This window comes from Puma concolor, chromosome D2 (genome assembly GCF_028749965.1).
Source record: "Puma concolor isolate L17-30 chromosome D2, mPumCon1.1.hap2, whole genome shotgun sequence".
NCBI lineage: Eukaryota > Metazoa > Chordata > Mammalia > Carnivora > Felidae > Puma > Puma concolor.
The window spans coordinates 83,272,284-83,298,307 of NC_141677.1; the positions used below are offsets into that span (position 1 = coordinate 83,272,284).

The window sequence follows — 26,024 nt, forward strand, 5'->3', positions numbered from 1 at the left end:
GAGGGAGAGAGAGACTCTTAAGCAGGCCCCATACTCGGAGCAGAGCCGCACATCCCACAACCGGGGGGACCGCGAGCATGACCTACGCTGAAATCGGGAGTCCGATGCTTAATCCACGGAGCCACCCAGGCGCCCCATAATGTGTGTGTTGTTTTAAGGTTTTCCTTGGAGAAACCCGAAGCCCCGGCTTTTACTGGTGTGGAAAATCCTGAAAGCCTGAGAACTCACCTGCGGGGTGCAGACCACAGTCGTAAGGGCCCCTGCACACCTGCTCAGGGCCTGGACGGAGCCCTCCTTCCCCGGCACGCCCCTCTCCTCACTTCCTCTCTTCCCCTCCTTCACAGAGTCCTACCGAACTAGAAGTTTCTGGGATCCCCAGGAGGATGAGGTCTTTGGGCCTCCCTGGGTAACCGCACTCCTCGAACACTCCAGGCAAGAGGCCACCTCCCCTGGAAGCACTCCCTGACCCCGCAGCGCGCACACGTCTCGCCGGCCGCCTTCGGAGCCCCAGCCCCAGCGAGGCCAGCCACCCCTGGTGACTTTCCTCCCCCCGGGGTTCTGGCTGGTTTGGCCAGGCCGCCCTAGGTGCTCAGTTAATGTTTGGCGCCCGAATGAACGGACCACGTGCTCTGGAAGGCGCCTCCCAGGGAACCTCCGGGTTTGCTCCGCTCCAGGACGCCCCGGGGGCGGCACCGAGCCCGCGGTCTAACTGCCGCGCTGCGCCAACCCCGACCTTCGTAAATCGCGTCGGGTCCCCCTCGCCCCCTTCTCGTCCCCCTCCGCCCAGGGCGGCCCACGTGCCCCCCCCCCCACCCCCCCAAGTCGTGTGACAGCCGGGCCCCCGCGAGGGTTCCGGGGATCCGGGGTCCCCCGCGGAGAGGGCGCGGCGCCGCCCCCCGGGGGGGGGGTCCGCGGGAGCCGGGCTGCGGCGCGCGGTGGCGGAGCCGGGTCCCCCGCGCAGGGGCAGTGCTCTCGGGCCCGGGGCCCGCCCGCCTCCCGCCGGCGCTCCCGGCCTTTCCCATCCGGCCCGCGACGCTCCGCCCGCCCCGTCCCACATGACACCGCCTCCGCCGCAAACTTTTTCCTCCCCATCCTGTCGCGGCTCGAAAGGAATGGAAAATGGCGGCCTAGGCGCGGAGTTTCCTGGCCCGGCGGCGGCGGCTCTCGCGGCGGCGCCATGACGCGCTGGGTGCCCACCAAGAGAGAGGAGAAATACGGCGTGGGTGAGCTCCGGCGCCCCACTTCGCGCCGCGCCCGCCCCGGCCTGCCCGCGCCGCGCGCTCCGGAGTGGGGGGGGGGGGGACGGCGGGCCCGGCGGGGCGCGGCGGGCGGGGGCGCCGGAGCCTGTTGCCGCCGGCCCGGCCCGAGCGCCCGGCGTCCCTCCCCCCCCCCCGCCCCCACTCCGGAGCGCGGGGCCGAGCAGGGCCGGGGACACGCGGGCGAGCGGGGTCGCCCCCCCCTCCCCACCCGAGCCCCGCCATCCAGGTCCCGGGCGGGCACCCCGTGGCGGAGCCTGCCAGCCTCCCGGGCCGCCCGAGCTCGGAGCGCGTCCCGCCCGCGGCCCGAAGCCGCGTGAAGGGGGTGGGCGGGCCGGGCCGCCCCGGGGGTCATTGTTCTGCGGCGCCTTCCCGCCGCTGGGGTGAAGTTGCGTGCGCGGTGCGGGGTCTGCAGCCGCGGGCGGCCGGGCGGTTGCGAGTTGCAGTGAGCGATCCCGGCGAAGAGTTGTGCTCTCCCGGTGGGAAGTGGCGCGCGCGCGCGCGCGACCCGGCCGGGCCGGGCGCCCTGGCCGCCGCTTGGTGGTCCTGTGGCCCGGGGCGTGCGGGACCCTCGGAGCGGAGCGGCCGGCCGAGCGCTTCGGCGTCCCCGGGCTCGGGGAGCGGGAGGCGAAAGGCGGGACTGTGTTGGCTCCGCCGCTCTTTGTCGTTTCCTGAGGGGAGTGTGGTGGTGATGGGGGGGGGGGGGGTGGGGTGGGGTGGGGAGAGTCGGGTTGCAAGTTTACGTTTCGGACCGAGTGAGTACACATTCCAGACTGCGAGGCTTTCCTTAAAGGCAGAACCAACGGACCCCAGCCCCCGCTGCGCTCTGCTGCCCTGCTCCCCGGGGATTTGCAGCCTGGCTGCCGGGCTCTTGCCCACCTCTGGCTGGAGTCTGGGCCCAGGCTGCTCGCCGCGATCCCAGACCCCGGAGCTTCCCGGTTTTCAGTGTGATTTTCCTCCTGCGCCTTTACCGCCTCCGTCACCCAGGCTAGGCTCTCTCTGCCTGACTTGTAAGGCCTTTTGTGACCTTGGCCTCGTCTCCGCGGGCCAGGTTGTGCCCTCCTGGGGCTCCTGCTCCCGCAGCCCGCAGGCCCCCTTGCTGCCTCTGCGCCTTCGCAGTGCGGTGCCGGCTCCCACGGCTGGTCTGCTCCAGACCTCCCCCTTTGACTTTGGGAAGACCAGGGGGTGGCCCTAGCCCTCACCGTTCTTTCTTTTTTGTGATTCCAGTGGCTCACCTTTGCTAGATGTCAGTGGTGTGGCAGGGGAGCTCTTTCGGGACCGCTGCGGTGGGAACAGCCCTGAGACAGTCCTAGGTCCGCTTGGCCCACACTGGTCTTGTTCCACATGCAGGGCTGGGGGGTCCTCCTTGCCTCAGGACCGCTGTCTGTGGCTGAGCTGTCTTCCCACCCCGTTTTCAGAGAAGAGGAAGCTGGGGCTCAGCCGTGGGCACAGAGGTCAACGACAGAGGTGGGCTAAAGGGCCCTGGGACCTGAGCGTGGAGACCGCACCCTGGGTGCCTCCCTGTGGTTTCCTCGCAGGTGTCCTGATAGAAACATCCCTGTCTGCGTGCAGTTCTCGAGGGAGGTGTGGGGTGCACTTTCTGGCTGGGACTGCGTCGGGGGTGGTGGTCGTGGGGGTCCTGGCTGTGGAGAGCCGGCCGGTGCGTGAGGAGTGCACTGAGGACTGGAACGCACAGGGGACAGATCGAGGAGGGGCTGGAGCCCTGGGGACAGGCCGGAGGCCAGCAGGGGAGCAGGACCACCGGCGGCCCTGTGGAGGCAGGGAACAGCTCCACCCGTGATCCACCTCCAGGCCTGGCAGGGGTTCTGCTGTCACTCCCACCTGGCTGAGGCAGAGAGAACATGCATGCTCGCACCATTAGTAAGTGCCATATCTGGGGTTGGAACCTGGCTCTGGGGTTCACGCCGTGGTCCCACCGAGCGCAAGGAGATGGGGAGGAGCTTCTCTTCGGAACACTACTTTTTGAGATCCCTGGACACCTCTTGTTGGCTCCCAGCGTGACCAGGGTGACCTCACGGTGTCCGGGAGGACACCGTACAGTGGCACCTGTTGAGTTGCTAGGCTGTCTAGTTTGGAGAGGATCAAAGGGAGCATCCAGCGACCGAGTGAGCAGGGTCTCCTCGCTGGGGTGGTGGCCAGAAGGTGGCTGTGTCCCTTCCCATTAACTCACACACTTTCCAGAAGCTTAGCTAGCCCTCACTGTGGTGACTTCTATCCGCACGCCTTTGGCTCATACTGTGATTTTAAGAAAAGTCTGTGTTGGAAAGTTGCCAGGGAAGGAAGGTGTCCTGGACGGTTTTGCCAGGCAATTCTAGGAATAGTGGGAATGGCCGTTAGGCGGAGGAGAAAGCGGCCGCGCTCCTTAGTTTCAGCGGGTGAAGCCTGTTCAGCGTTACAAGGAGCTTTCAATAACTAGAGCCCCTCCAGGCAAACTCCGGATGCTGGGCAGAAGGAAGGGTGTGCATGCGCACAGCCAGGTCAGCCCGGGCTGTCCGCTGTTCCAGGGGTTGGCAGTGGAGGGTCCCACTGGTTCCCAGGGGAAGGGAAGATAGATGTGCTGCGGGGCAGGGATTCATTCCCATTAGCTAATTGGCTGTTTCCTCCCAAGGGAAAATTACTGGCCGTCCCCCTTACCAACCACAGTGTTTTTTGGGGGAGCCTAACAACAGGGCTGTGTTTCCTTGGAGGGCTCTGGCGGGTCGTGGGTGGGCCTCGCTTTCACTCCAGCCACTGCCTTGGCGGGATGAATGAATCACGAGGGGAAAGAAAATGATAAAACTCCATCTCATTTGGAAACATGAATCACAGCTCATTGTTTGCAAGTACTTGGAATCTGTTAGAAGCATTGTTTGCAAATGAGCCACTTGGGTTATTTATTTATTTTATAAAAATGGGGAAAAGAGTAAACAGCTGATCTGCTGCTTGCTCAGCGAGGCGGGCTATGCTGGTTTGTCCCTACCTCCCCCTTTTATTCCTGTGGGGCTTGGGGTTGCGTCCAGGAAATTTACCAGCCTGTTAAGGTCTCCTAGGCTTGAATTTGGTGGGTCAGTGCTCACGGATCTGGTTTATTAACACAGGTGTGAAATCCAACGTAGTCACACTGAGGGGTTGGGCCGGATCAACTTTTCCATCTTCCCCCAGCTAGGCAGAGTCTTAGGCTTGGTGCCGGTCAAGCTGTTCCTAGGGATCCTGTTCCTGAGATGAGGTGAAAAGATGCAGCATGTTCTGGAATCACACCCGAGGGTGGTGTGCTCACCTTTCTCGAAGACGGTGTGAGAGGCAGACTAATGGCCCCCCAAAATGTCCATGCCCTAATCCCCAGAACCTGTAAATGTGTGACATGGCAGAAAGGGCTTTGCAGCGGTGGGCCCCCAAAGCAGAGAACTTTCCCTGGCTGGTCACAGAAGAGCGGGGTCAGAGGTTCCCAGGCTAGGAAGGGTTCTGTGCACAGTTGCTGGCCCTGAGAGGTAGGGCCCCACTTGCAAGGGCCAGAGAAAGCCCAGGAGCTCAGCCTCAGCGCCTCTCCCCCCCCCCCCCCGTCCCCCCACGTGGCCACCAGCAAGGAGCCGGGGACCTCAGGCCTGTAGGCACACCTGGATGCTGCCAGCACCCTAAACGAGCCTGGAAACAGATCCCTCCCTGAGCTTCCCGGGAGAGCCCCGCTGGCCAACAGCTGGACTTTGAGACCACGAGTGGCTGGGTTGATTCTGGAAAGCTGCGAGATTATCCCTGTGGACCATTCTGAGGGTGGTGTGGTTCCCTAGGGCAGTGACAGAAAACTATAGGAGGTGGGGCGGAGAGCTCTTGGGGAGAGTACGGTTCTCGTTCAAGCCTTCAGCTGTGTTATGTTTGGGAGACTAAACACCAGTGGACCCAAGTGTGGGCACTTCATTCTGGCCTTTTGTACGGACAGCTCACACGGGGGATGTGGGGATTCGGGCTGCAAACACCTCTAACTCCTGGCTCTTGTTAAATAAGTGGCCCTTAAGCAAATTACTCACCTTCCTTAGCCTCTGTTTCCCCACCTGGAAGGTGGGCCGGGAGCTAAGCCTGCCTACCACAAAGACCAGGAACGTTCTTTTTAGATGAGGTTAGCAGAGCAGGGGGCAGCACCATGTATGAGATCAGCCAAGCACTCAATGGGGTGTTGCTTTTATTTTTTATTTAATAAAGTGCAGTTCAGAAATGTAGTGGTTTTCTGTTTGGATTTGACAGACATGGTGGCTAGAAGAATACTTTTCTGCCAAAGTTGATTTCTTAATGGTGTGTTTTGCCCCTGTATTGGGGGAAAGCAACATTCGCTTGGTGTTGGGGAACATGACTTGTGTGTATTTAGATTGTTCTGAGTGATGATAATTGCTGGGAATAGTGTAACATTAAATAAATTTGGGAGCCGGGGTTGCAGTGAGATCTCCTTTGTTATCTAGAGGAGTAAGCAAGCTGCTACTTGGGGGAAGAAAAATTAGATTTGATTGTAAGTAAATAGAAATGCAGACATTTTCATTCACTGGAGTTGCAGAAAAACCAAATTAGGGCATATTATATTTCTACAAATCTTATTTTACTTTGGAAACATAAAAATTTTAAATTTATTGTTGTGCCAGTGTTTGCTAGGATATCACATCTTATCAGATTGTCTTAGGGTTTGTGAATAATTCCTTCACATGTTACCTTCCTTCCTTCCCTCCTTCAGTCCTTCCTTCCTCCTCTTTTTTCTTTTTTTTAAATTTAATTTAATTTTTTGATTTTAATTTTTATTTTTTCCTCCTCTTTATTTCCTTTTTTAATTTCTTTTTTATTTTATTTTTTAGTTTTTTATTTTTATTTTTTCCTCCTCTTTATTTCTGCATTAAACTTTGTATTTTCAGGTAATTATAAGCACATACAGTTGGAAGAAACAATACAGAGATGGTGTACCTGAGTGGCTCTGTCGGTTAAGCATCCGACTCTTTTTTTTTTTAAATTTTTTTTTTCAACGTTTTTATTTATTTATGGGACAGACAGAGACAGAGCATGAACGGGGGAGGGGCAGAGAGAGAGGGAGACACAGAATCGGAAACAGGCTCCAGGCTCCGAGCCATCAGCCCAGAGGCCGACGCGGGGCTCGAACTCACGGACCATGAGATCGTGACCTGGCTGAAGTCGGACGCTTAACCGACTGCGCCACCCAGGTGCCCCAAGCATCCGACTCTTAATTTCAACTCAGGTCGTGATCTCACGGTCCGTGGGATTGAACCCCACAGTGGGCAGTGCAGAGCCTGCTTGGGACTCTCTCTCTCCCTCTCTCTCTGCCCCCGTCCCTGCCCTGCTTGTGTGTATGCCCCCCCCACCCCTCCTCTCCCCGCAAAATAAATAAATTAAAAAAAATCATATAGAGAGACCCCACATACTCATTACCAGTTTCCCTCAAGGTGACGTCCGGCCACACTACAGTGTCCTACCAGAGCCAGGATGTTGACACGGATGCAGGTCAGAGCATTGCCATCACCCCAAGGACCTCTCCTGTGTTCCTTTTAGAGCCACACCCACCTCACTCCTCCCTTCTGCATAAACCCTGGCAGCCAGTAACCTGTTCTCTATTTCTGTAGTTGTATCATTTCAAGAATGTTACATAAATGGAATCGTATGAAATCTTTTTGGATTATTTTCCCCCCCCCACACCGCACTGGCTGACCCACTGGCCACCACGTTCAGACTCTTCCTCAGGTCATCTGGGAGGTAAGCCCTGAGGATGGGACCAGGTGAAGGCTCAGAACTTGGAGTCTTAGCCGTGGTGCGGCCACTCATCTTTGATGTGACCCGGAGCAGGTCTTTGAGCCTCTCTCAGTCGGTTCCACGTTTTCAAAGTGGATGATAATGGTTGGCCTTGTCTACAAGGTCAGGCTGATTTGGGAGGTTCACAGGAACTGAAGACTTAAGGCACTTTCGTAACATGGCTTATGCAAATAGCAGTAGCTGTTGTACCTAAGTTTGCTTTGATTTTTTTTCCAATATATGAAATTTATTGTCAAATTGGTTTCCATACAACACCCAGTGCTCATCCCAAAAGGTGCCCTCTTCAATGCCCATCACCCACCCTCCCCTCCCTCCCACCCCCCCATCAACCCTCAGTTGGTTCTCAGTTTTTAACAGTCTCTTATGCTTTGGCTCTCTCCCACTCTAACCTCTTTTTTTTTTTTTTCCCTTCCCCTCCCCCATGGGTTTCTGTTAAGTTTCTCAGGATCCACGTAAGAGTGAAAACATATGGTATCTGATTAATGAGGTGGAAAGTGCTTTGGGACCGTTCCTCAAATCACCATGTAACGTATGTGGGGTAGTTTGCTGCCTTAACAGAGTAGCACCCTGAGCGGCTGAGACTTGCAGGAGTTTCCTTCCTCAGTTCTGGAGGCTGGAAGTCCAGGATCAAGGTGTCGGCCGGCCAGGTTCCATCTGAGGCCTCTCGTTGGTGTGTGGATGGATGGCTGTCCTCTCACTGTGTCCTCGCCCTCCATTATGTTTGTGTCTTCATCTTCTCATTGGATTAGGGCCCACCCTCATGACTTCATTCCCTTAGTCATCTCTATTATTTTTGAACATTTTTTTATTTTTGAGGGAGAGAGACAGAGACAGAGACAGTGTGAGCAGAGGAGGGGCAGAGAGAGACAGAGACCCAGAATCCTAAGCAGGTGCCAGCCTCTGAGCTGTTAGCACAGAGCCCAAAGCGGGGCTTGAACTTCTGGACTGTGAGATCATGACCTAAGCCAAAGTCGGACGCTTAACCCACTGAGCTACCCAGGTGCCCCTTAATCATCTCTTTAAAGACCCCATCTCCAGGGGCAGGCCGGTGGCTCAGTCGATTTTGGCTCAGGTCATGATCTCAGGGTTGGTGGGATCTTGTGGGATTGAACCCCCACAGCACGTGGAGCCTGCTTGGGATTCTCTCTCCTTTTCTCTCTACCCCTCCCCCACCTCAAAATAAATAAACTTTAAGGACCCTATCCCAAATGCATCCAAGTACATTCTGAGTTACGGGGGGGGGGGGGGGGGGGAGTAGAACTTCAGTGTTTGCATTTTGGGGGATATAACCTATAACGTGATTATCACAAGTAAGGCTTTTCCTGTGAATTTTCGTGATGTTTTGGTCACCACCACCTGAATGTTTTTTTTCTGTAAGGTCGTGGGTCCCAGTTCCTCAGGGGATGCCTGGAAGGAGGGAGGTGGGTGTTGGGAGCTCACAATATGACCCCCCCCCCCCCCCCCCCCCGGGCTCCCAGAATCTAATTGAAGGAATTGCATCGGTTTCGGTTCAGCTCTGGAAATTTCTTGTAATCGAATTAGTGACAGGATGATGCAATCAGGTAATCTGAGACCTGAACGGGAAGTTGAACAGGTTTCAAGTGTCGTCATTCACATGAGTGCACCTGGGGACAGGGGGACAGCTCTTCCTCGGGGGGGGGGGGGGGGGGGGGGCTGTCTCCTCCCACTCTCCCCGCTTGCGCTCACCTGCCTTCAGCATTCGAGGCGGAGGCATAGGCTTGGACGGATTTCTAGTTTCTCATCGTGTGTCGTTTTGGAACGTGGGTAGGATGGCCAGGCTCCCTGTGGGTCTGGCATGCCAGTTGTCCAGTGATGACAAGGAGCGCCTTCCGTACGGCATTGCATAGTCACTGTTGGCCCAGGGGAACAACTCCAGGGGGAGCGCTTCGCTTTGTAGGCCGCGCAGGTGGCTCTCCCGACCCAGGCACGCCATGCGCAGTCTGCAGAGGCCCTGGGCGGTCACGGGACTGCTTTGACTCCCGAGGGAGGAGGGGGACAAATGAAAGACGCCACGCTTCTTGATGATCGGCCGTGAGCACGGTGTTCGTGGGGCGCTCGGCAGCCGTCGGCTCACCTGCACGCTGGTGAGATGCCGAAACACCTACACACGGGCACTCTCTCCTTTTTTAATTGTTTTTTTTTTTTAATGTTTATTTTTGAGAGAGACTGAGACAGAATGCGAGTGGGTTGGGGCAGAGAGAGAGAGAGAGAGAGAGGGAGAGAGAGAATCCGAAACAGGCTCCAGGCTCCGAGCTGTCAGCACAGGGCCCGACGTGGGGCTCGAACTCACAAACCGCGAGATCATGGCCTGAGCCGAAGCCGGACGCTTCACCTACTGAGCCACCCAGGCGCCCCATAGCAGGTCATTTTTTAAAAACAAAAATATTTATTTTGAGAGAGAGGGACAAAGTGTGAGCTGGGGAGGAGCAGAGAGAGAGAGGGAGAGAGAGAATCCGAAACAGGCTCCAGGCTCCGAGCTGTCAGCACAGGGCCCGACGCGGGGCTCGAACTCACAAACCACGAGATCATGGCCTGAGCCGAAGTCGGACGCTCAACCGACCGAGCCACCCAGGCGCCCCATCTTCTTTTTTAAAAACCAGATGGTTTCTCCCCAGACGGGTATCTGTCAGCTTGTGGAATGTGGGTGCCTCCAGGAGAACGAGGTGTTTTCTTTCAGCGTGTGGCATGTGCCCAGAACGTCACAGACTGGGGGTCATAGAGGTCCATCTCTGAATCTCAGCTCCCTGTCTTGCTAGCCAAGTGACCTTGGGTGAGTTATTTACCGTAAGCCTGAGTTTCTCCCTTGTGAATTGGGGACGATACCATCCTCCTGGGGCGGTTCTGGGGATAAAGAGAGATAGCCCTGCACAGACGTGGCCCCTGGTCTGTGTCCGGTAACGGTTTCTTTCACCCTTTATTGACTGCGTTGCCTGAGACTGAATCCCTGCTTTATTCAGGCTCCCCCGCAGCCCCCGAGTCTGACTGCCACTAAAGCCACATGGGCTATATTGCTTCTGCAGACCCTGCTTGTTGTAAGGGAGGGGTGAAGATGGGGAGAGGTGCTGAGTGGCTTCCCTGGAATGTTAGTGTTCGCTCTGAGGTCGTATCAGGGGTCCGAGTCCCGCCTGATCCCCAGAGGGACCAGATGAAGGGAGCCCGCTGAGGCTTACACGGGTCAGTCTCTCACCAAAAACGTCACTGGGAGTCCTTATCCTGGTGGGGTTTTCTGTTTCTGGTCGGCTGGCTGCTGTAACAAACAACCCCAACGTTTCCTTGGCTTCATACAACGAGAGTTTGTTATTCGTTTGTGTCACGGTCCAAGTGGCCGAAGGGGAGGGCTCAGGGGCTCTGCTGCCTCTAGTCGTCCAAGGACTCGGGCTCCTTCTGTCCTGGGGCTCTGCCCTCCACGAGGCTCCTGGTCTCCTCGCCTTTCAGCTCGTGGGCGGGGACAGGAGAAATGGAGGACAGTTCACAGGAGCTTTTCCTGCCTGCTCGGGCCGGAGGGCGGCACCCATCCCGGCACTTACATTCCTGTGCCTGGAGCTCGGTGCCTGGCCAGACCCAGCAGCACACGGGGCGTGGAAATGCAGTCCGTGTCCCTGCGAGAAGAGGTTGTGCGTGTCGGGGATCTCCTCTACATGCTGCTGTCAACACCCCCGTCCTAGCAGTCAGGAGTTAGGATGAGCCCTTTCGCATTATTGCCATTGAAGACAAAGGTTGTAAGTTGTCACATCGTTTTGTCCCAGAACAGATGTCCAGACCCCTACAAAGACCCGAAGAGACACGAAGACGACAGGTGCTGCCTTTTTCCTTGGCCTGTTTTCTGCTATTTACGTCCTGTGGCGTTCAGGAGGTCCTTCACTGTGGACCGAGCCCAGAGAGCACTCTTGATGGGGAGGGGGAGGTTGACCCGTGAGGGTAAGTGAGGCTGCCTTCCAGACGAGTTCTCTTCACATCTGTTCACCATCCTAAAACCTACGCAGCCCCCCCCAGACCCCATTCCTGTATCTTCTTTTTTTTTTTTTTTTTCCAACGTTTTTATTTATTTATGGGACAGACAGAGACAGAGCATGAACAGGCGAGGGGCAGAGAGAGAGGGAGACACAGAATCGGAAACAGGCTCCAGGCTCTGAGCCATCAGCCCAGAGCCCGACGCGGGGCTCGAACTCACGGACCGCGAGATCGTGACCTGGCTGAAGTCAGACGCTTAACCGACTGCGCCACCCAGGCGCCCCCCCCATTCCTGTATCTTCTGAATTCCTTTGGCCTCAGAAGGCGCGGCTACTACAGCCTGCTAATAATAAGAACCGCGTCTTGGTTTCTAAGTGTTGGCTTTTTGTTTATTAGAATGGAGTGTTTATAATTTGAAATAACCCTTGTCCTTATGACTAAGCAGGTACTGAAAAAAGCTATAAAAGGCATACATAGCTGCAGTAACTTGAAGTTAGGTGGGGGGCCATTAGGGTGTAGGGCAAAAGAGCACTGGGCTAGGAGTCAGAATGCCTGGAATCCAGGCCCGGGCGCCACTCTTGGGTCTTATCTGCCATCCCCAGCCTCAGGCCCCTGGAGACGGGGAAATAGGAGTGCTCTGTTCCCCTCTTAGCTGGGCCTGGAGGAGCTAGCAAGGAGATGTCTGCCCCAGAACTTTCAGGAGGACCAAGGACTACTTTCTGTCATTTTCTCTTCCAGGAGGAGAGAGTTGCACTTGGTACTTGTTATTGATGTCAACTTGTTAACAGAGAAAAAAACACAATTTCTGGTGATGGTTTTAATCGCTTTCTCCTTGGAAAAGGGCAGGGTGGCGTCGTGAGCTTTACTTTTCCTCAAGTTTTCTAGTTTTTATTTTACTACTAGACAGGCTGTCTAGTTATTAATTAACATCGTGAGCCGCTGAGGGTTCTGTGTGAGCTCTAGGCTGGGCGGTTGAACGGATGTGCGAGATGGATAGAGATGAAGGTGAGAGTGTCCCAGCATCGGGGAGCAGTGTGGTCTTATGAGCCACCAAGAAGTTAGAGGTAAAGAGAACAATGCCTTCAAATAACAAACCAGTCTCCCTCCCTTCCCTCCCTTCCTTCCCTCCCTCCCTCCCTCCTTCCTTCCTTCCTTCCTTCCTTCCCTCCTTCCTCCCTTCCCTTCTCCCTCCCTTGCTTCCTCCCTTCCTCCCTTCCCTCCCTTCCTTCCCTCCCTCCTTCCTTCCTTCCTTCCTTCCCTCCTTCCTCCCTTCCCTCCTCCCTCCCAGTTTGCTTGCCAGCTTTGCTCCTGGACCCTGGGGATGCGGAGCCGTCCTCCTGGGGCACATGTTGTGGTACAGTCAGCAGTCCCTTACGTGAAGTTCTTGGGGCTGGCGGTGTTTGGAAAATTCAGGTTTGTCTCGGTGTGGAGAGGAAGACCGTCCCCTGCGCAGGGCTCAACGTGTGTGCGGAACGCGCCCTGGCAGATCTGGCGACACCCCGCAGTCAGACCTGTTGACGAGGGTGCAGGGAGTGTGTGGCATCACGGTGTGAGGGAGGCGACCTGTGGTTAGCCTCCTCTCTCCACCCAGGCTCCGTTTTTGCCATTACGTGAGTTACTGAAAACTCTGTGTTTTGGAGCTTCGGGAGATGCAGGGACACGGATGTGTTTGATTTTTTCGTGGCTAAATCAACATGTGGAATGTTTGTCCTCCCAGAGCGTGTTATCAGTCCTGGGCTCTTGGGTTCTCTGGTCAGAGTTCTCAGACTGTGGTGACCACTGCCTGCTGAGAAACCCTTTAAAAAGCTGTCCTTCGTCGCCTTCTGGCCTCGTTTCCTCCTCTATTCCTATCCAGCTGGGTGCCTGGCTGGTCTCAGGTCACAGTCTGCGATTTGCCCATTCCTGCTTTAGCTCGTTAGGATTTATGCCCCTGCGTTGCAGGTCTGACCCTCCATCGTCTCTGCCTCCGGACCCTTTCTAGAAGACATGGCCCCTCTGTTCCCAAGCCGGGCTGTGGGGACAAGTGTGTGTGAGGGCTGAGGGCCCAGCGGGAATGGCCCTGCGTCCCCAGGGCCTGGGAGTCCTGAGGCAGAAGGGGGCGTAAGGGAGGGGGGTGGAGAGAGCACGGGCGGGGGGGGGGGGGGGCAGGTGCAGCCCAGGGTCGGGGAGTCGGGGTCGAGGGGAGCTGACGGTGCTGTGGTTGTGCCTTCCTGATGGCATTAGCCCGGCGTCCCGAGGCAGATTCTGGGCCGATGTAGTGCGCGAGGGTCCCAAGCTGTCGTCCCTGAATCCAGACGAGCCCTGCCCGGCTCTGCCCAGTGGCGCTGGCGGTGCCCAGGATGTGACCTGTCTGAGGCTCAGGACCTTCTTCCTGTGACTGTTCCGTGACGTCACTGCCAGGAGGTGACCTCCTGTGGCGGCTGCCCCGCCACAGCCGGGACTAGCGCCAGGTCGGGGTGCATGCCTGGGGGACTCTGCAGCCCCTCTGGGCCCCGGTTGGCTCGCCGGTCGGCCGTGGGGAGCGCTGGTTGTTGCCTCGCGGAGCTGCTCGAGGATTAGATGAGCTGATTCACGTAAAGCTGGGCTTCTGGCCCCGTGTACTGCTGACTTCCAGGGTCGGAGAGCTTCCGGTCGCGGGGGGCCGTCCTGGGCAGTGTTGGGGTGCTTGGCAGAATCCCTGGCCACCGCCCGCCAGATCGCTCGGTTCTGAAAACCCAGAGAGCTGCTGACTCTTCTGTGGGAGCCACTGGTTCGAGTGCAGGGGTGAAGCCTGACCCTTACGCAACACCCACTGGCTGTTTGCTGTGGCGTCACGACAGTGTTACCCGGGAGGGCAGGCTGGAAACTTGCAGGACTGATGCCTGAAGGGTGTGCGTTGGGGAAGGGTGGGGGGGCTGAGGAAACCTAGGGTAGGGGCGCATGGGGGTCAGTTGTGTTTCTGCTCCTTTCTTTTTTTTTTAATTATTACTTTTTAAAAAGTGTATTTACTTACTTTGAGAGAGAGAGAGACAGGAGAGAGAGGGGGAATCCCAAGCAGACTCCACACCACCAGTGCAGAGCCTGATTTGGGGCTCGAACTCACGAACCGCGAGATCATGACCTGAGCCAAAGTCGGGCGCTCAACGGACTGAACCACGCAGGCGCCCTCTTCTCCTTTCTGAGAGACAAACAGCAGTTTTGGGGTCAGGTCCTGGGACAGACGTGCAGACTACGGGGGAGTTACGGACTCTCCCCACCTTTTTTCTAAGGAATACCATTTGGGCTTCCCTGAAGCCTCCAGAAATCTGGGAACTCAGGCATTTGTTCTCAGAGTTCTGTTTGCTGGAATGAAGGCACTTATCAAGACTCCTTTTCCCCCTTGAAAATAATAACTTATTTTCTTTAATATAATTGACTTTTCCAGGGGCAAATCATGGTTTAGCAGGAGGGAAATGTGATTATTTTTCTTCCAAATTGCCGTGCTTCTATTAACTTCACAAGATTTATTTTCAAGTCCTTCTAACGTCATGTGTGTTCCACTGCCCATTTTTCAAAGGCACCGAAGCATCTTGGTCCTCCAGGCACCGTGGCCAGGCTGCCACGGTTCTTCAGATTGTCCTTAGGGAGTGTTGCTTTGAGGGTCAGCCTGGAGAGGCCAAAGGAGGGAGAGGTGTGGATGGGGACCCATGCCGGGGCTCCCACCCACAGAAGGGATGGGACGTAGTCCGGCTGACCAAGTGATGTCCGGTGGTATTTACCCAAGCTCTGAAACAGTCAGCCCTGTGCGTTCTGGCAGGTGCCACAGTGCCTTTGCATATGTTTTTGTCTCTGCCTGCAAATAACCTTTGTTTACCTTCCACCTGCCAAGCTTTCCTAGGCTCAGCTCAACTTGTGAACCTTTCTTGACTCACCCAGGCCGAATGAGGGCCCTCCCCCACGCCGCTGTCTGCAGTCCTGCCACATACAGTGATGGGAGCAGTGGGTGCACCTTACCCATGTCCCCTCCTGGACGGAGGGCCCCTGAGGACAAGGGCTGAGTTGTGTTCCTTTCTCTGTTCCCTGCACCTGCTGTGGTCCCTTTTGAATGAAGGCAGGACAGAGGGATTCCGTCTCAGCCAAGCGTCGGGAGCTAACGTGACAGCTGCAAATCTGTCGGTGGAGAGTCCCATCCCCGGGTGTGTGGCCCCTTCCAGGACGCGTGGCAGAGTCGCTCAGGGATCCGGTGTGCGATTGGGTTAAATGGCCTTACGGCCCCCTCGCCCCTGACTGTGGGTGGCTCCCCAAAAAGGGGCTCTGAACTGAACAAAAGTGGATGTCCGGTGCCGTGCTGCGGACAAGCTTGGTGACCAGATAGCTTATGCACACCTGTGGTCATGTATTCTCAGGTCACTGGGGTCATTGCTGGCATGTTTGTGACTCTGTTGTTCCTAGAACCTGCCCCCTGTGCTTCCCTCCTCTCAGCATTGATACAAAGCTGCTTCTCGAGTCTTTCCTTTTTTGTTATTGTTTACTTATTTTTAGAGAGAGGGAGAGAGCGCGCGCGCACGCGTGTGCATGAGCAGGGGAGGGGCAGAGAGAGAGAGGGAGAGAGAGAATCGCACGCGGGCTCCACGCTCCGTGCAGAGCCCGATGCAGGGCTCAGTCTCACAACCCTGGGATCACGACCTGAGCCAGAATCCCGAGTCAGAAGCTTAATCGACTGAGCCACCCAGCTGCCCCTCAAGTCCTTCTTGATGTGATGCTCAGTCTGGCCGTTGGGGTTGAGTGCAGGGACTGGGGTAAACAGGCAAGAGGAAGGACAGCCCAGTTTGCAAAGGGAGATGGCAGGGCCAGTCCTGGTTCCAGGTCCTGGTGGTTGTGGAACCCCAGGCAGCCTCTGATCATCTTGCCGTCAGTCTCTGCTGCCCTGCGACATGGTGATGAAATGCCAGTGAAGTCAAAGTAGATCATATATACTGATCTACTAGCAGTGAACAGCCAAAAGGAACAGTGAGACGTTTTTGTTTATTTATTTTTTTTAACATTTATTTATTTTTGAGACAGAGAGAGACAGAGCATGAACGGGGGAGGGTCAGAGAGAGGGAGACACAGAATCTGAAGCAGGTTCCAGGCTCCGAGCCGTCAGCACAGAGCCCGACGCGGGGCTCGAACTCACGGACTGTGAGATCATGACCTGAGCCGAAGTCGGACGCTTAACCGACCGAGCCACCCAGTCGCCCCTTTAAAATTTTTTTTTTTTTTTTTAACATTTATTTATTTTGAGACATTTTTGTTTAGAACAGAGATCTGTAGCCTTTTTCTGCAGGGGCCCAGATACAAATACCTTAGGCTTTGCAGGCCAGGAGGCAGAATAGAGGAAACTACATAGGTATTTATTTATATAACCATTAAAAGCAATGGAACCACCCAAAAGGGTAAAAATTAGAAGACAGTTTGACAGTTCTTCAAAGTTTTTTTTTTTTTTTTAACATTTGTTTATTTAATTTGAGAGAGAGAGAGACCGAGAGAATCCCAAGCAGGCTCCACGCTGTCAGCACCGAGCTCGACTTGAGGCTTGATCTCAGGAATTGCAAGATCATGATCTGAGCCGAAATCAAGAGTTGGGGATGCTTAATTGACTGAGCCACCCAGGTGCATCCCCCTTTTTTTTTAGAGAGAGCACAAGTGGGGGAGAGGCGCAGAGGGGAAGAGAGAGAGAACCTCAAGCAGGCTGCATGCTCAGCACAGAGCCCAATGCGGGGTTCGAACATGGGATCATGACCTGAGCCAGAATTGAGAGTCGAACGCTCAAATGGCTGCTCCACCGGGGCACCTTACCCCGAAAAGTTTTTTTTTTTTTTTAAATTTTTTTTTTTTTAACGTTTATTTATTTTTGAGACAGAGCATGAACGGGGGAGGGTCAGAGAGAGGGAGACACAGAATCCGAAACAGGCTCCAGGCTCTGAGCTGTCAGCACAGAGCCCGACGCGGGGCTCGAACTCACGGACTGCGAGATCATGACCTGAGCCGAAGTCGGATGCTTAACCGACTGAGCCACTCAGGCGCCCCGCCCCTGAAAAGTTTTAAACACACAACTACCGTATCATTCAAGAATTCCACTCCCATGTCTGTTCCCCAAAGAATTGAAAACAGGCATTCTGACAAATCCTTGTACATAAATGTTCACAATGGTATTATTTACAGTACTTGAAAGGTGGAGACCGTCCACCTGTCTGTCAGCAGACAGGTGCATAAATAAAATATGGCTCCTCCATACAATGGAAGGCTGTTCAGCCATGAACATGAACAAAGTGCTGACACACAGTACGATATGGATGAACCTAGAAAACTTGATGCAGAGTGAAAGAAGCCAGTCACAGACGGACATACATCCCTTGATGCCCTGTATAGGGAACATCCAGAAGAGGCAAATCCGTAGACACAGAGAGCAGATTTACTGTACTGGCTGTCGGGGGCTGGGGGAAGGTGGGTGGAGGTTAATGGGGATGGGGTTTCCTTTTGGGGGCTGATGAAAATATTGTAGCACTGGAATCCATAGAATGGGTGGTTGCACGACGTTGCAAATGTACTAAATGCTACCAAATTGTACATTTACTTCCTTTATTTATATATTCATTTATTTTATTCCTACAACATTTCTATGAAGCGAGCACTAGTTTTGAGCTCTATTTTACGGAGACTGAAGCATAGCATTTTTTTTTTTTTTAACTCATTGCTTTCACCAAATCGTAGACTTTAAAATGGTTAATTTTACGTTACGTGGGTTTTACCTCATTAAAACAAATGGTGGAAACCATTCTTCGTTTACGGGCAGCGCGATGCCAGACTGTGGTGGGATTTGGTCTGCGGGCCGTGGTTTGCCAGCCCCTGGCTTAGAGTCTTAGGATCTTTTCATTTTAGAGTAATGACTATTCTGTCCTAGTATTATGTACCAATTAGAAAGGAAGGGAAGCTGTGTGAAAGGGAGGAAGACGTCAGGGTCTCTTAGGTTTCTCTAAATAATGTACCATTCAGAAATATCCACCCTTCCAAGCATATTTCTATGCCTGTGTCAAGTGTGGACAGAGAAATGGGAGATTCATGGACCCTTGAAGCTGAAAAGGCATTCAGCTGCCTGGCTTTTCTGATTGAGGTGTTGGGGGCGGTGGGAGCCGGGACCCTCTCTGGCACCCAGTCCAGAGTGTTCGTGAACTTGGGAGGCCTTTGAAATGCTCGGAGTGGGGGAGGGGCAGCGAACGTCCAGTGAAAGGTTAAAAAAAAAAAAAAAAGTGATTTAACAGAAATCCAATTCTTTAAGATTCCTGCCTCTTCAACCGTGTTGCCTCCAGTTGAACAGAAAATAAAATTTCCATTTTGCAGTTTATCTGACCAGCAGTGGGGACCAGATGTGGTCAAGGGCTCTAACATTTGTCTGCACGATTTCCCTCTTTTGATCTCTATGAATTATAGGCAGGCACTTAAAGGTGGGATTAGGGCGGAATGAGCCTTCAGAGTGAAAAATCTAAGTCCCTGGACGTGAAGGATTGGATGAAAGTGTTTCTTAAGGACAAACTTTTAATAACCGTGGCATACACAGTATTGCCTTAGCACCCCCTATTTTTCGAGTCGCTGTTTTATTTACCCGGCAGAGTTTGCTGCTTACCCGCAGGTGCGTGGTGTAGCTTCCCGGATTTTCTTTCAACGTGTCAGCCTACAACAGTTTTTCTTTCTTTTTCAGCAGCGTATAGAATTTTCCCTGGGCTTCTGTTTTTATCACTGACCTGGTAATGATTCAGGTCGTGGTTGGGAGGGTAGCCCCGGCCCGAAGAAATGGGATAGTGGTGTGGAGCCTTGTTTATTCACGTTTCTCGTTCCGTACAGCCCGCCTTGCTGGGCAGCAGGCCTAATTCGCCTTCTGCTCGTGTCCGAAAGTGTTTTTAATTCTGTGTATGTGTGTGCACGTGTAGTTAGAGGTGGGTGAGATCCTGGCATTGCTTACTCCCATTTCTTCACTTCAGCCACTGGATTTCTTGATGTCTCTTGTCACCTCTCGGGGGATGCCTGGGGATGTTTCTAAAATACACACGTTGCAGGGGCTCCTGGCTGGCTCAGTTGGTAGAGCACGCGACTCTTGATCTCAGAGTTGTGAGTTCAAGCCCCACGTTGGGTGTGAAGCCTGCTTAAAAAAAATGGTAAAAAAAAAAAATACAGTAAAACTTAGGTTGAAGGAACTTGTTCTGTGAGTGTTCCGTAAGATGAACAAACATTTCTACTAAATTTTAACTTGACGGAGGAGCGATGTCTTGCAATACGAGCAGGATGTGAGGCCGAAGGTCGCACGATCACAACTGGACCCAAGGTTCTTGAAATTCGCTTTGACATACGAGCGCTTTGGATTACAAGCGTATTTCCGGAACGAATTATGCTGGCAAACGGAGGTTCACTGTACACACGTTGCTGAGTGCACAGGTGCCTCCGTGTGGACAAATTCCTAACCTTGGGGGACAGCTGAGACCCAGATGGAATCACGCTATTAGAAAGCCTTTCTTGTGACGCATCTAGAGCAATGGAAGCTTCCGGTTGCTTCTTTCTCTGAGAAGACAGGAAGGCAGGGGGATACCTAGAACGTCAAGTAGAGATGATCCTTGACGATGGAATCAGCCTCCTTAATTGGCACTCTTGGGGAGTGAAATGAACATCTCTTCAGCACGGCAGGCAGGGCGCCCGAGGAGCGCGGCCTGGCCACCCGCAGGTGGCAGTTTCGCCCTCGAGTGGTGACTGTGCCACAGGCCGGCTGATGGCACCCGTGGGGAGTTCTGTGACCGGCATAAAATACCCTGGCTGTTTCATCAGTGACCGGTGGCATCCAGGGGACTGTGAAGGGCTGCTGAGGAACCAGCCCGGCCGAGGCTGGTGTGGTGGCCGAGGTGTGTCAGCTCAGGGCTGGTGCGATGACTGCCGTGTGTCAGCAGACTAAACAACATGATAGGAGGCGCCTGCCTGGGTGGCTCAGCAGGTTAAGTGCCTTGACTCTTGATTTCGGCTCAGGTCACGATCTCACGTTTTCACGGGTTCGAGCCCTGCGTCTGTCCGGCTCTGTGCTGACAGTGTGGAGCCTGCTGGGGATTCTGTCTCTCCCTCTGTCTCTGTCCCTCCCCCCCCACCCCCCATCTCTCTCAAAATAAATAATAAAAAAATAAAAATAAACCACATGCTGTGTGCTGTGTTTAGTGTGACATCTGACCCCCGGTCACCCCTTGAACGCCACCACTGGCCACAGCAGGGACCTGAAAAGCCACCCCTGGTGCCAGAGCAACCCACGTGGTATACATCCGTCTCCTGTGAAAAAATCTGAAGATTAGAGCGCTTTTGAGTAGAAATCATTGGATTTCCGCATAAATTACTTGACATTCGTTCTCAGGGTTCAAAATTACTCACAAGCCTCAGTCTGAATCTAGATATCCAGGAAACGTCGACAAAAGAAAAAAACAATGAAACTTTGAAAAAACATTTTTGCATAAGTATTTGCATACATTTACACATGAAGGGAAACAGGGTTCCTTATGACCTAATCTTGACTGGATCACTTAATAAATACTTTGTGATGGAGAATGGAGATGTTTTGGATTCAATTACAATCCCCCCCCCCCCCCCCCAAAGATAGCTTGCAACCCCTGTGCCTCAGAATGTGACCTTATTAGATAGTTAGGGACACTGCAGATAGACTAGTTAAGATGAGGTCATACTGGATCGGAATAGGCCTTTACTTCAGTAGGACTGTTGTCCTTTTAAGAAGGAAGGAGGCACCTGAGAAGGAGGCCATGTGAGGACACAGGCAGAAGGTGGAAGTTAAGACCCTGCCATGAGTCACGGAGGCCCCGGCGCACCTGTGGCTACCGGGAGCCGGAAGAGGTTAGGAAAGATCTCCTAGAGGATCTTTCTGGGGAGCATGGCCTTGCCTGTGCCCTGGTTTTGGACTTCTGGCCTCCAGCACTGGGAGGGAATAAGTTTCTGTTGTCATAAGCCACCACTTCAGCAGTCATTTGTCATAGCAGCCTGAGGACAGAGGATTAGGACAGAAATGCATTTGAGGGACAGGTGACGAGGGCCAGTGGACAGAGAAGATTGTGAGGTTTTAGTGGCCCAGGAGACCCTGCATCCTACCCCTGTGCTGTGTCTCCATTCAGTGAGGAGGTCTCCTGACGCTCAGGTTGTGTTCCAGTATCTTTTTAGTTTTTTTAGAAGATTTTATTATTATTATTATTTTAAGTTTATTTATTTTGAGAGAGAGAGAGAGAGATAGAGTGTGTGAGTCGGGGAGTGGCAGAGAGGGAGAGGGAGAGAGAGACAATCCCAAGCAGGGTCTGTGAGGCCAGTGGAGAGAGAGCCTGATGTGGGCTCGGACCCACGAACTGTGAGATCATGACCTGAGCTGAAGTCAGGTGCTTAACCGACTGAGCCACCCAGGTGCCCCATTATTATTTTTTAAATTAAAGTGTATTTATTTATTTTGAGAGAGAGAGTGTGCATGTGCACAAGCAGGGGGAGGGCCAGAGGGAGAGAGAGAGAGAGAGAGAGGGAATCTCCATGCATGTAGGGCTCTAACTCATGAACCACAAGATAATGACCTGAGCCGAGATCATGAGTTGGACCCTTAACTGACTGAGCCACCCAGGCACCTGTGTTGTCTTCTTAGAGGACTGTCTGGAGACTGAGGTGGTTAATCATGTGCCAGAAATGTGGTAATCTTAGTTGATGTTGGTCTTTCTTTGATCTATGCTTTTCCTTCAGTTTGGATTCGATATGAAGTTTATGGACCAGAACCAGGGGTAGACAGGAAATGCTTAACTAACTGCTTAATTAACATCCCTCCAAAGGGGTCAGGCAGTGGGATGTTCATTGGAGATTCTTGGTGCAGTTAACTTTGTGGTTCGTAGATGACTAGATGGTCTCTTTCTTTCCCTCCAAAGAGTATATCGGTGAGTTACTTCTTTCCCTCCTTCATGCATTCACCGGCAGACACAGAGTCAGAGAGGCCTGCGTGGCTGATGTCCTAGGTGCGTCACTGGGTCCCATTCTGCCTGTCACTGGGGCCCCAGTGAAGAACAAGGCAGACTTGGTATGTGCCCTTGGGTTGCCAACAGTCCAGTGGGAAAGACAGGCGTGGGACTGGGTAGTTACATTGCTCGGAGTGAGTGTTCTCTTAGAGTGAGTGCACCTGCCATACAGGTGAGGGTTATCTGCCCATGGGCCGGACAGTCTGGGAACGCTGTTTGGAGCAAGGATCGTTTATAGACACCTGCGGGGCTCCCAGAAAATAGCCTGGGGAGTGTGTGTGTGTGGGGGGGGGGCAGGGGGACTCTCAGCAGAGGGAACTGTGCATCTGAGGTTTGGAGTTCAGATGAATGGCTTATTGGAGGAGGCCCTGAAAGAATAAAACATGCATAGAGTGAAGAGTCCCTGGATTCTGAATATGAAACCAGAGTGAAATGAAGGATTGAGAGCCCTCCAGGTTTCCTGGGGGGGGGGGGGGTGTGCTGAGGGAGAGCGAGGGAGCATCAGACCCATTTCTCTGGTGCGCCCTACTCTGTGGCAGGCTTCGCCCTGGCTCTCAGCCCTGATTAATTCTGGAGAGCTGTGTCCTTGCTTGATGGCTGGGCCCTGTCCCCTGAGGGCCTCAGCAGAGCCCGCAGCCTGGCTTGTAAACTTGGCCGGCATTATTAAGTCTCCGGCTCCCAATTTAGCAGAAACTGAGGAGAAATGGGCTTTCTTGCTTCCATTTGTACGCGTTATTTCGCGCAATTGCCGCACAGGCAGTGTTGCCCTGAGCCAGAGGCCTGATGTATTGAGTCTAGACTGGAATTACGGTTAAGTATTTAATCAGGTCACTCTCAGAAGCTTGGCCATGGGCATTTAATCTCTTGAGGCATTTTCATATGTTTTATTTGAGGACAGCATCTCTGTCCAGGAGGACTGCAGCGAAGAAAATGTGCTAACTGCGAAAGGGGACATTGCCTGGGGAGGCGGAGGGAACCGGGGCTTGCAGCCACATACGGATCTATCAGGTACAGATGAAAATCCATGCAAGTTTATATGCATCCGCATTGATTCTGCAGCTCGTTGTCAGGTCCTGTTAGGGGCTGGATAGTCCCTGGCCTGGATCCCGGAGGGCTCAGGGACGGTTTGCAGTTGCACTGAACTTGGCCGGGGAGTCCTGACGGTATCCCTCGCACATTGTGAAGTAGTTAGAATCAGCCTCATCCTCCATGCTGTGGTTTGCTCGTCCGTAAACTGTGGAGGATACTAGTTGCTGCGGCTTTGTGCTGCCGTGAATGGGAAGTCAACACCCAGGGCATGTTATTCATTATATGCCTCTGTCAAGAGTCTTGTGGCGAAGATTACCCTCCAGGCTTGGGGACGCACAGTGCATGTGTGGGGACTGAGCAGGCGTCCTGGCTCAGTTGTCCGTGGTGGGCTGTCTGGGAGGGTTCCCCAGGGAGTCCCCTGGAGAGCCTGGGAGGATGCTAAGGATGGGGAGGGAAGCAGAGAGGCAAGGAGCCCCCAGGGGGCTCTGCCTGGGCTGCTGCGGGGAGAGAGGACAGTCCCCACTGCCAGGAGCTCGGAGCTCGCAGGCCCAGTCAGGGATCGGGACCTTTGTCCAGAGAGCCCCAGGAGGGAGGAGCCACTGCAGGGTGGAGCAGGGGACATTTTCTGGCACATTGGTAAGTTAACGAACCAGTTTGTACGATTTGCTAAAAAAAGTAAAGCTTTGAGGCGACACGCACGCAACGCACAATCGCGCGTTCTACAGTGGACCATTCGGGGGCATTTGGTACACGCACGGCCGGGTGCGGCCACCGCCCCCATCTGTTTCTAGAGCCCTGACGTCACTGCAGAGGAACAGTTCCCGCCCATCGAGTGGTTTGTCCCTGCAACTGCCAGTCTGTGTTCTGTCTCCATGGATTTATCCCTTCTGGATATTTCACATGAATGGAATCAGACAACATATGGCCTTTGTTGTCTGGCTTCTTTTGCTTTAGCATAATGTCTTCCAGGTTCTTCCGTGATGTGTAGCATGTGTTCAGTGTTTCTCTCCTTTTTGTGGCCGAATAATATTCCATCGTGTGTGCATACACACAACTTTTTTTTTTTTTAATTTTTTTTAACGTTTTTATTTATTTTTGAGACAGAGATAGAGCATGAACGGGGGAGGGGCAGAGAGAGAGGGAGACACAGAATCGGAAGCAGGCTCCAGGCTCTAAGCCATCAGCCCAGAGCCCGACACTGGGCTCGAACTCACGGACCACGAGATCGTGACCTGAGCCGAAGTCGGTCGCTTAACCGACTGAGCCACCCAGGCGCCCCTACACACAACTTACTTATCCGCTCAGCTGTTGATGGAAATTTGGATTGTTTCCACGTGTGGGGTATTGTGGGTAGTGGTGCTGGGAACGTTCATGGATGAGTATTTGTTTGGACCCCTGATTGAGTTCGTGTGGGTACAGACCTAGGAGTGGCGCTGTGGGGCCGTGTGGTAATTTCCATGTTTCACTTTCCGTGTTTCACTGTGTTGCGTGGTTCTGGGACATCACAGCGAAGGCTTGCTGAGCAAGAAAGGTGGATCTTCTCACAGGGATGCGTTGCTGGCATCATGGAGTCATAGAGCCCAGAGGTCGGGTTTGGAGTTTGGTGTTCTCCTGGGCCAGTTAGCACACACACCCTGTTGAGTGAGGTCTTTGGGTCTTGCTGGAGCCCTGCACGTGCAGGTGGTCCAGGAGCCCTGCTCTGCCGGGTGCTCTGGGAGTCAGCGTCTGTGGCATCCCCTGCGAGGCAGGAGTGGCCGTGGCTTCCGGTTAGTTGAAGGGGGAAAATGACTTGGGAGAAGGATGAGGGCAGTTTTCACACCGCTGCTTAGAGTGGGTATGTCAGCCGGGTTCTGTGCACCTTCCGGTAGGAGGCAGGTGTCTCCCAGGCAGGTGTCCCTAGCACTCAGACCGTAAGAGAGAGAAGATGATGCCAGCGAAGGGGAGGAAGACTGCGCCCCACCTGCCCCATTCTCTAGCTAGGTAACTGTGGGCGAGGTACAAGCCTCGGTGTCCTCATCTCTGGGCGGTGTGATTAGGAACCTGCCTCATAGGGTCACGGTAGGGACCATGTAAGCTAATGGATGTAAAGTACAGGGACATCGCCTGCCACACCGTAAGCGTGATTGATTAATGGAGGCTCTTGTCTTAGCTTCCTGCCATAGTAGCAAACTGGGTGGCTTAAAACAACCGGAGTGTGTTTCCATCGGTCCTGGAGGCTGGAGGCCTGCCATCGAAGTGTTGCGGGTTCGTTCCTTCTGGAGGCTCAGAGGGAGTGTCTGTTCTTTGCCTCTCTCTGGGCCTCAGGTGGCTTCTGGGAATCCTTGACTTGTGGCCACCACACTCTAATCTCTGCCTCCTCCCTGGCTTGGTGTGCTTTCTGTGTCTCTGAGTCTCTGTGTCCAGATTTCCCTCTTCTTGTAAGGACGCTAGTCATTGGATTAGGGACTACCCTAATCTTGATGACACCCGCAAAGACCCTTTATAAGGTCACATTCACAGGGACCAGGCGTTAGATAGTTGAATGTACCTTTTGGGGGATAAAATTTCACCTACAGCAGCTTCTAATGATGAATACCTGAAAATAAACAGATCTGACCAAGGGCTGCAGAGCGTGTGGAAGGCTGCAGACCTGGGCGAGCCCCGATGCCTTGGGGGGAATAATGTGCTTCCTGGTGACTGCGCTTTCCTAACGCATACCAGGGGACAAGCCTGGGCAGCATAGAGCAGTGACAAGTGACTTCCTTTATCTGGACGTCTGCTGGAAGCCTTTTCTGAGCCGAGCTTCCTTCCCTCACTCTTGACTTGCTGGGCTGACAGTTAGAGCTCCTGGATGTTAAGGGAACCAGTGAGGGAGAACAGCTATTTGGATCCTAATAGAGCAAAAGTGGGTGTGCCTGGGACCCGGGGAGATCATTGCCCTTCATGTCAGAGGTCGTATGAGCTCAAGAAGCCAACC

The 26,024-nt window shown here is 53.9% G+C and overlaps 1 protein-coding gene across 2 annotated transcripts in view; it reads left to right on the forward strand.

Annotated features, from left to right (window-relative positions):
• Positions 1-965: 965 nt before the first annotated feature.
• Positions 966-26,024, forward strand: part of DOCK1 (dedicator of cytokinesis 1) — a 532,945-nt gene continuing 507,886 nt past the window's right edge. The window contains exon 1 of one of the 2 annotated variants that reach the window (XM_086681161.1): positions 966-1,223. In XM_086681161.1, the coding sequence (XP_086537287.1) occupies positions 1,178-1,223 (46 nt within the window). In that variant the 5' untranslated portion in view covers positions 966-1,177. The remainder of the gene's footprint in view (positions 1,224-26,024) is intronic. The other variant, XM_086681162.1, reaches the window with a different exon arrangement.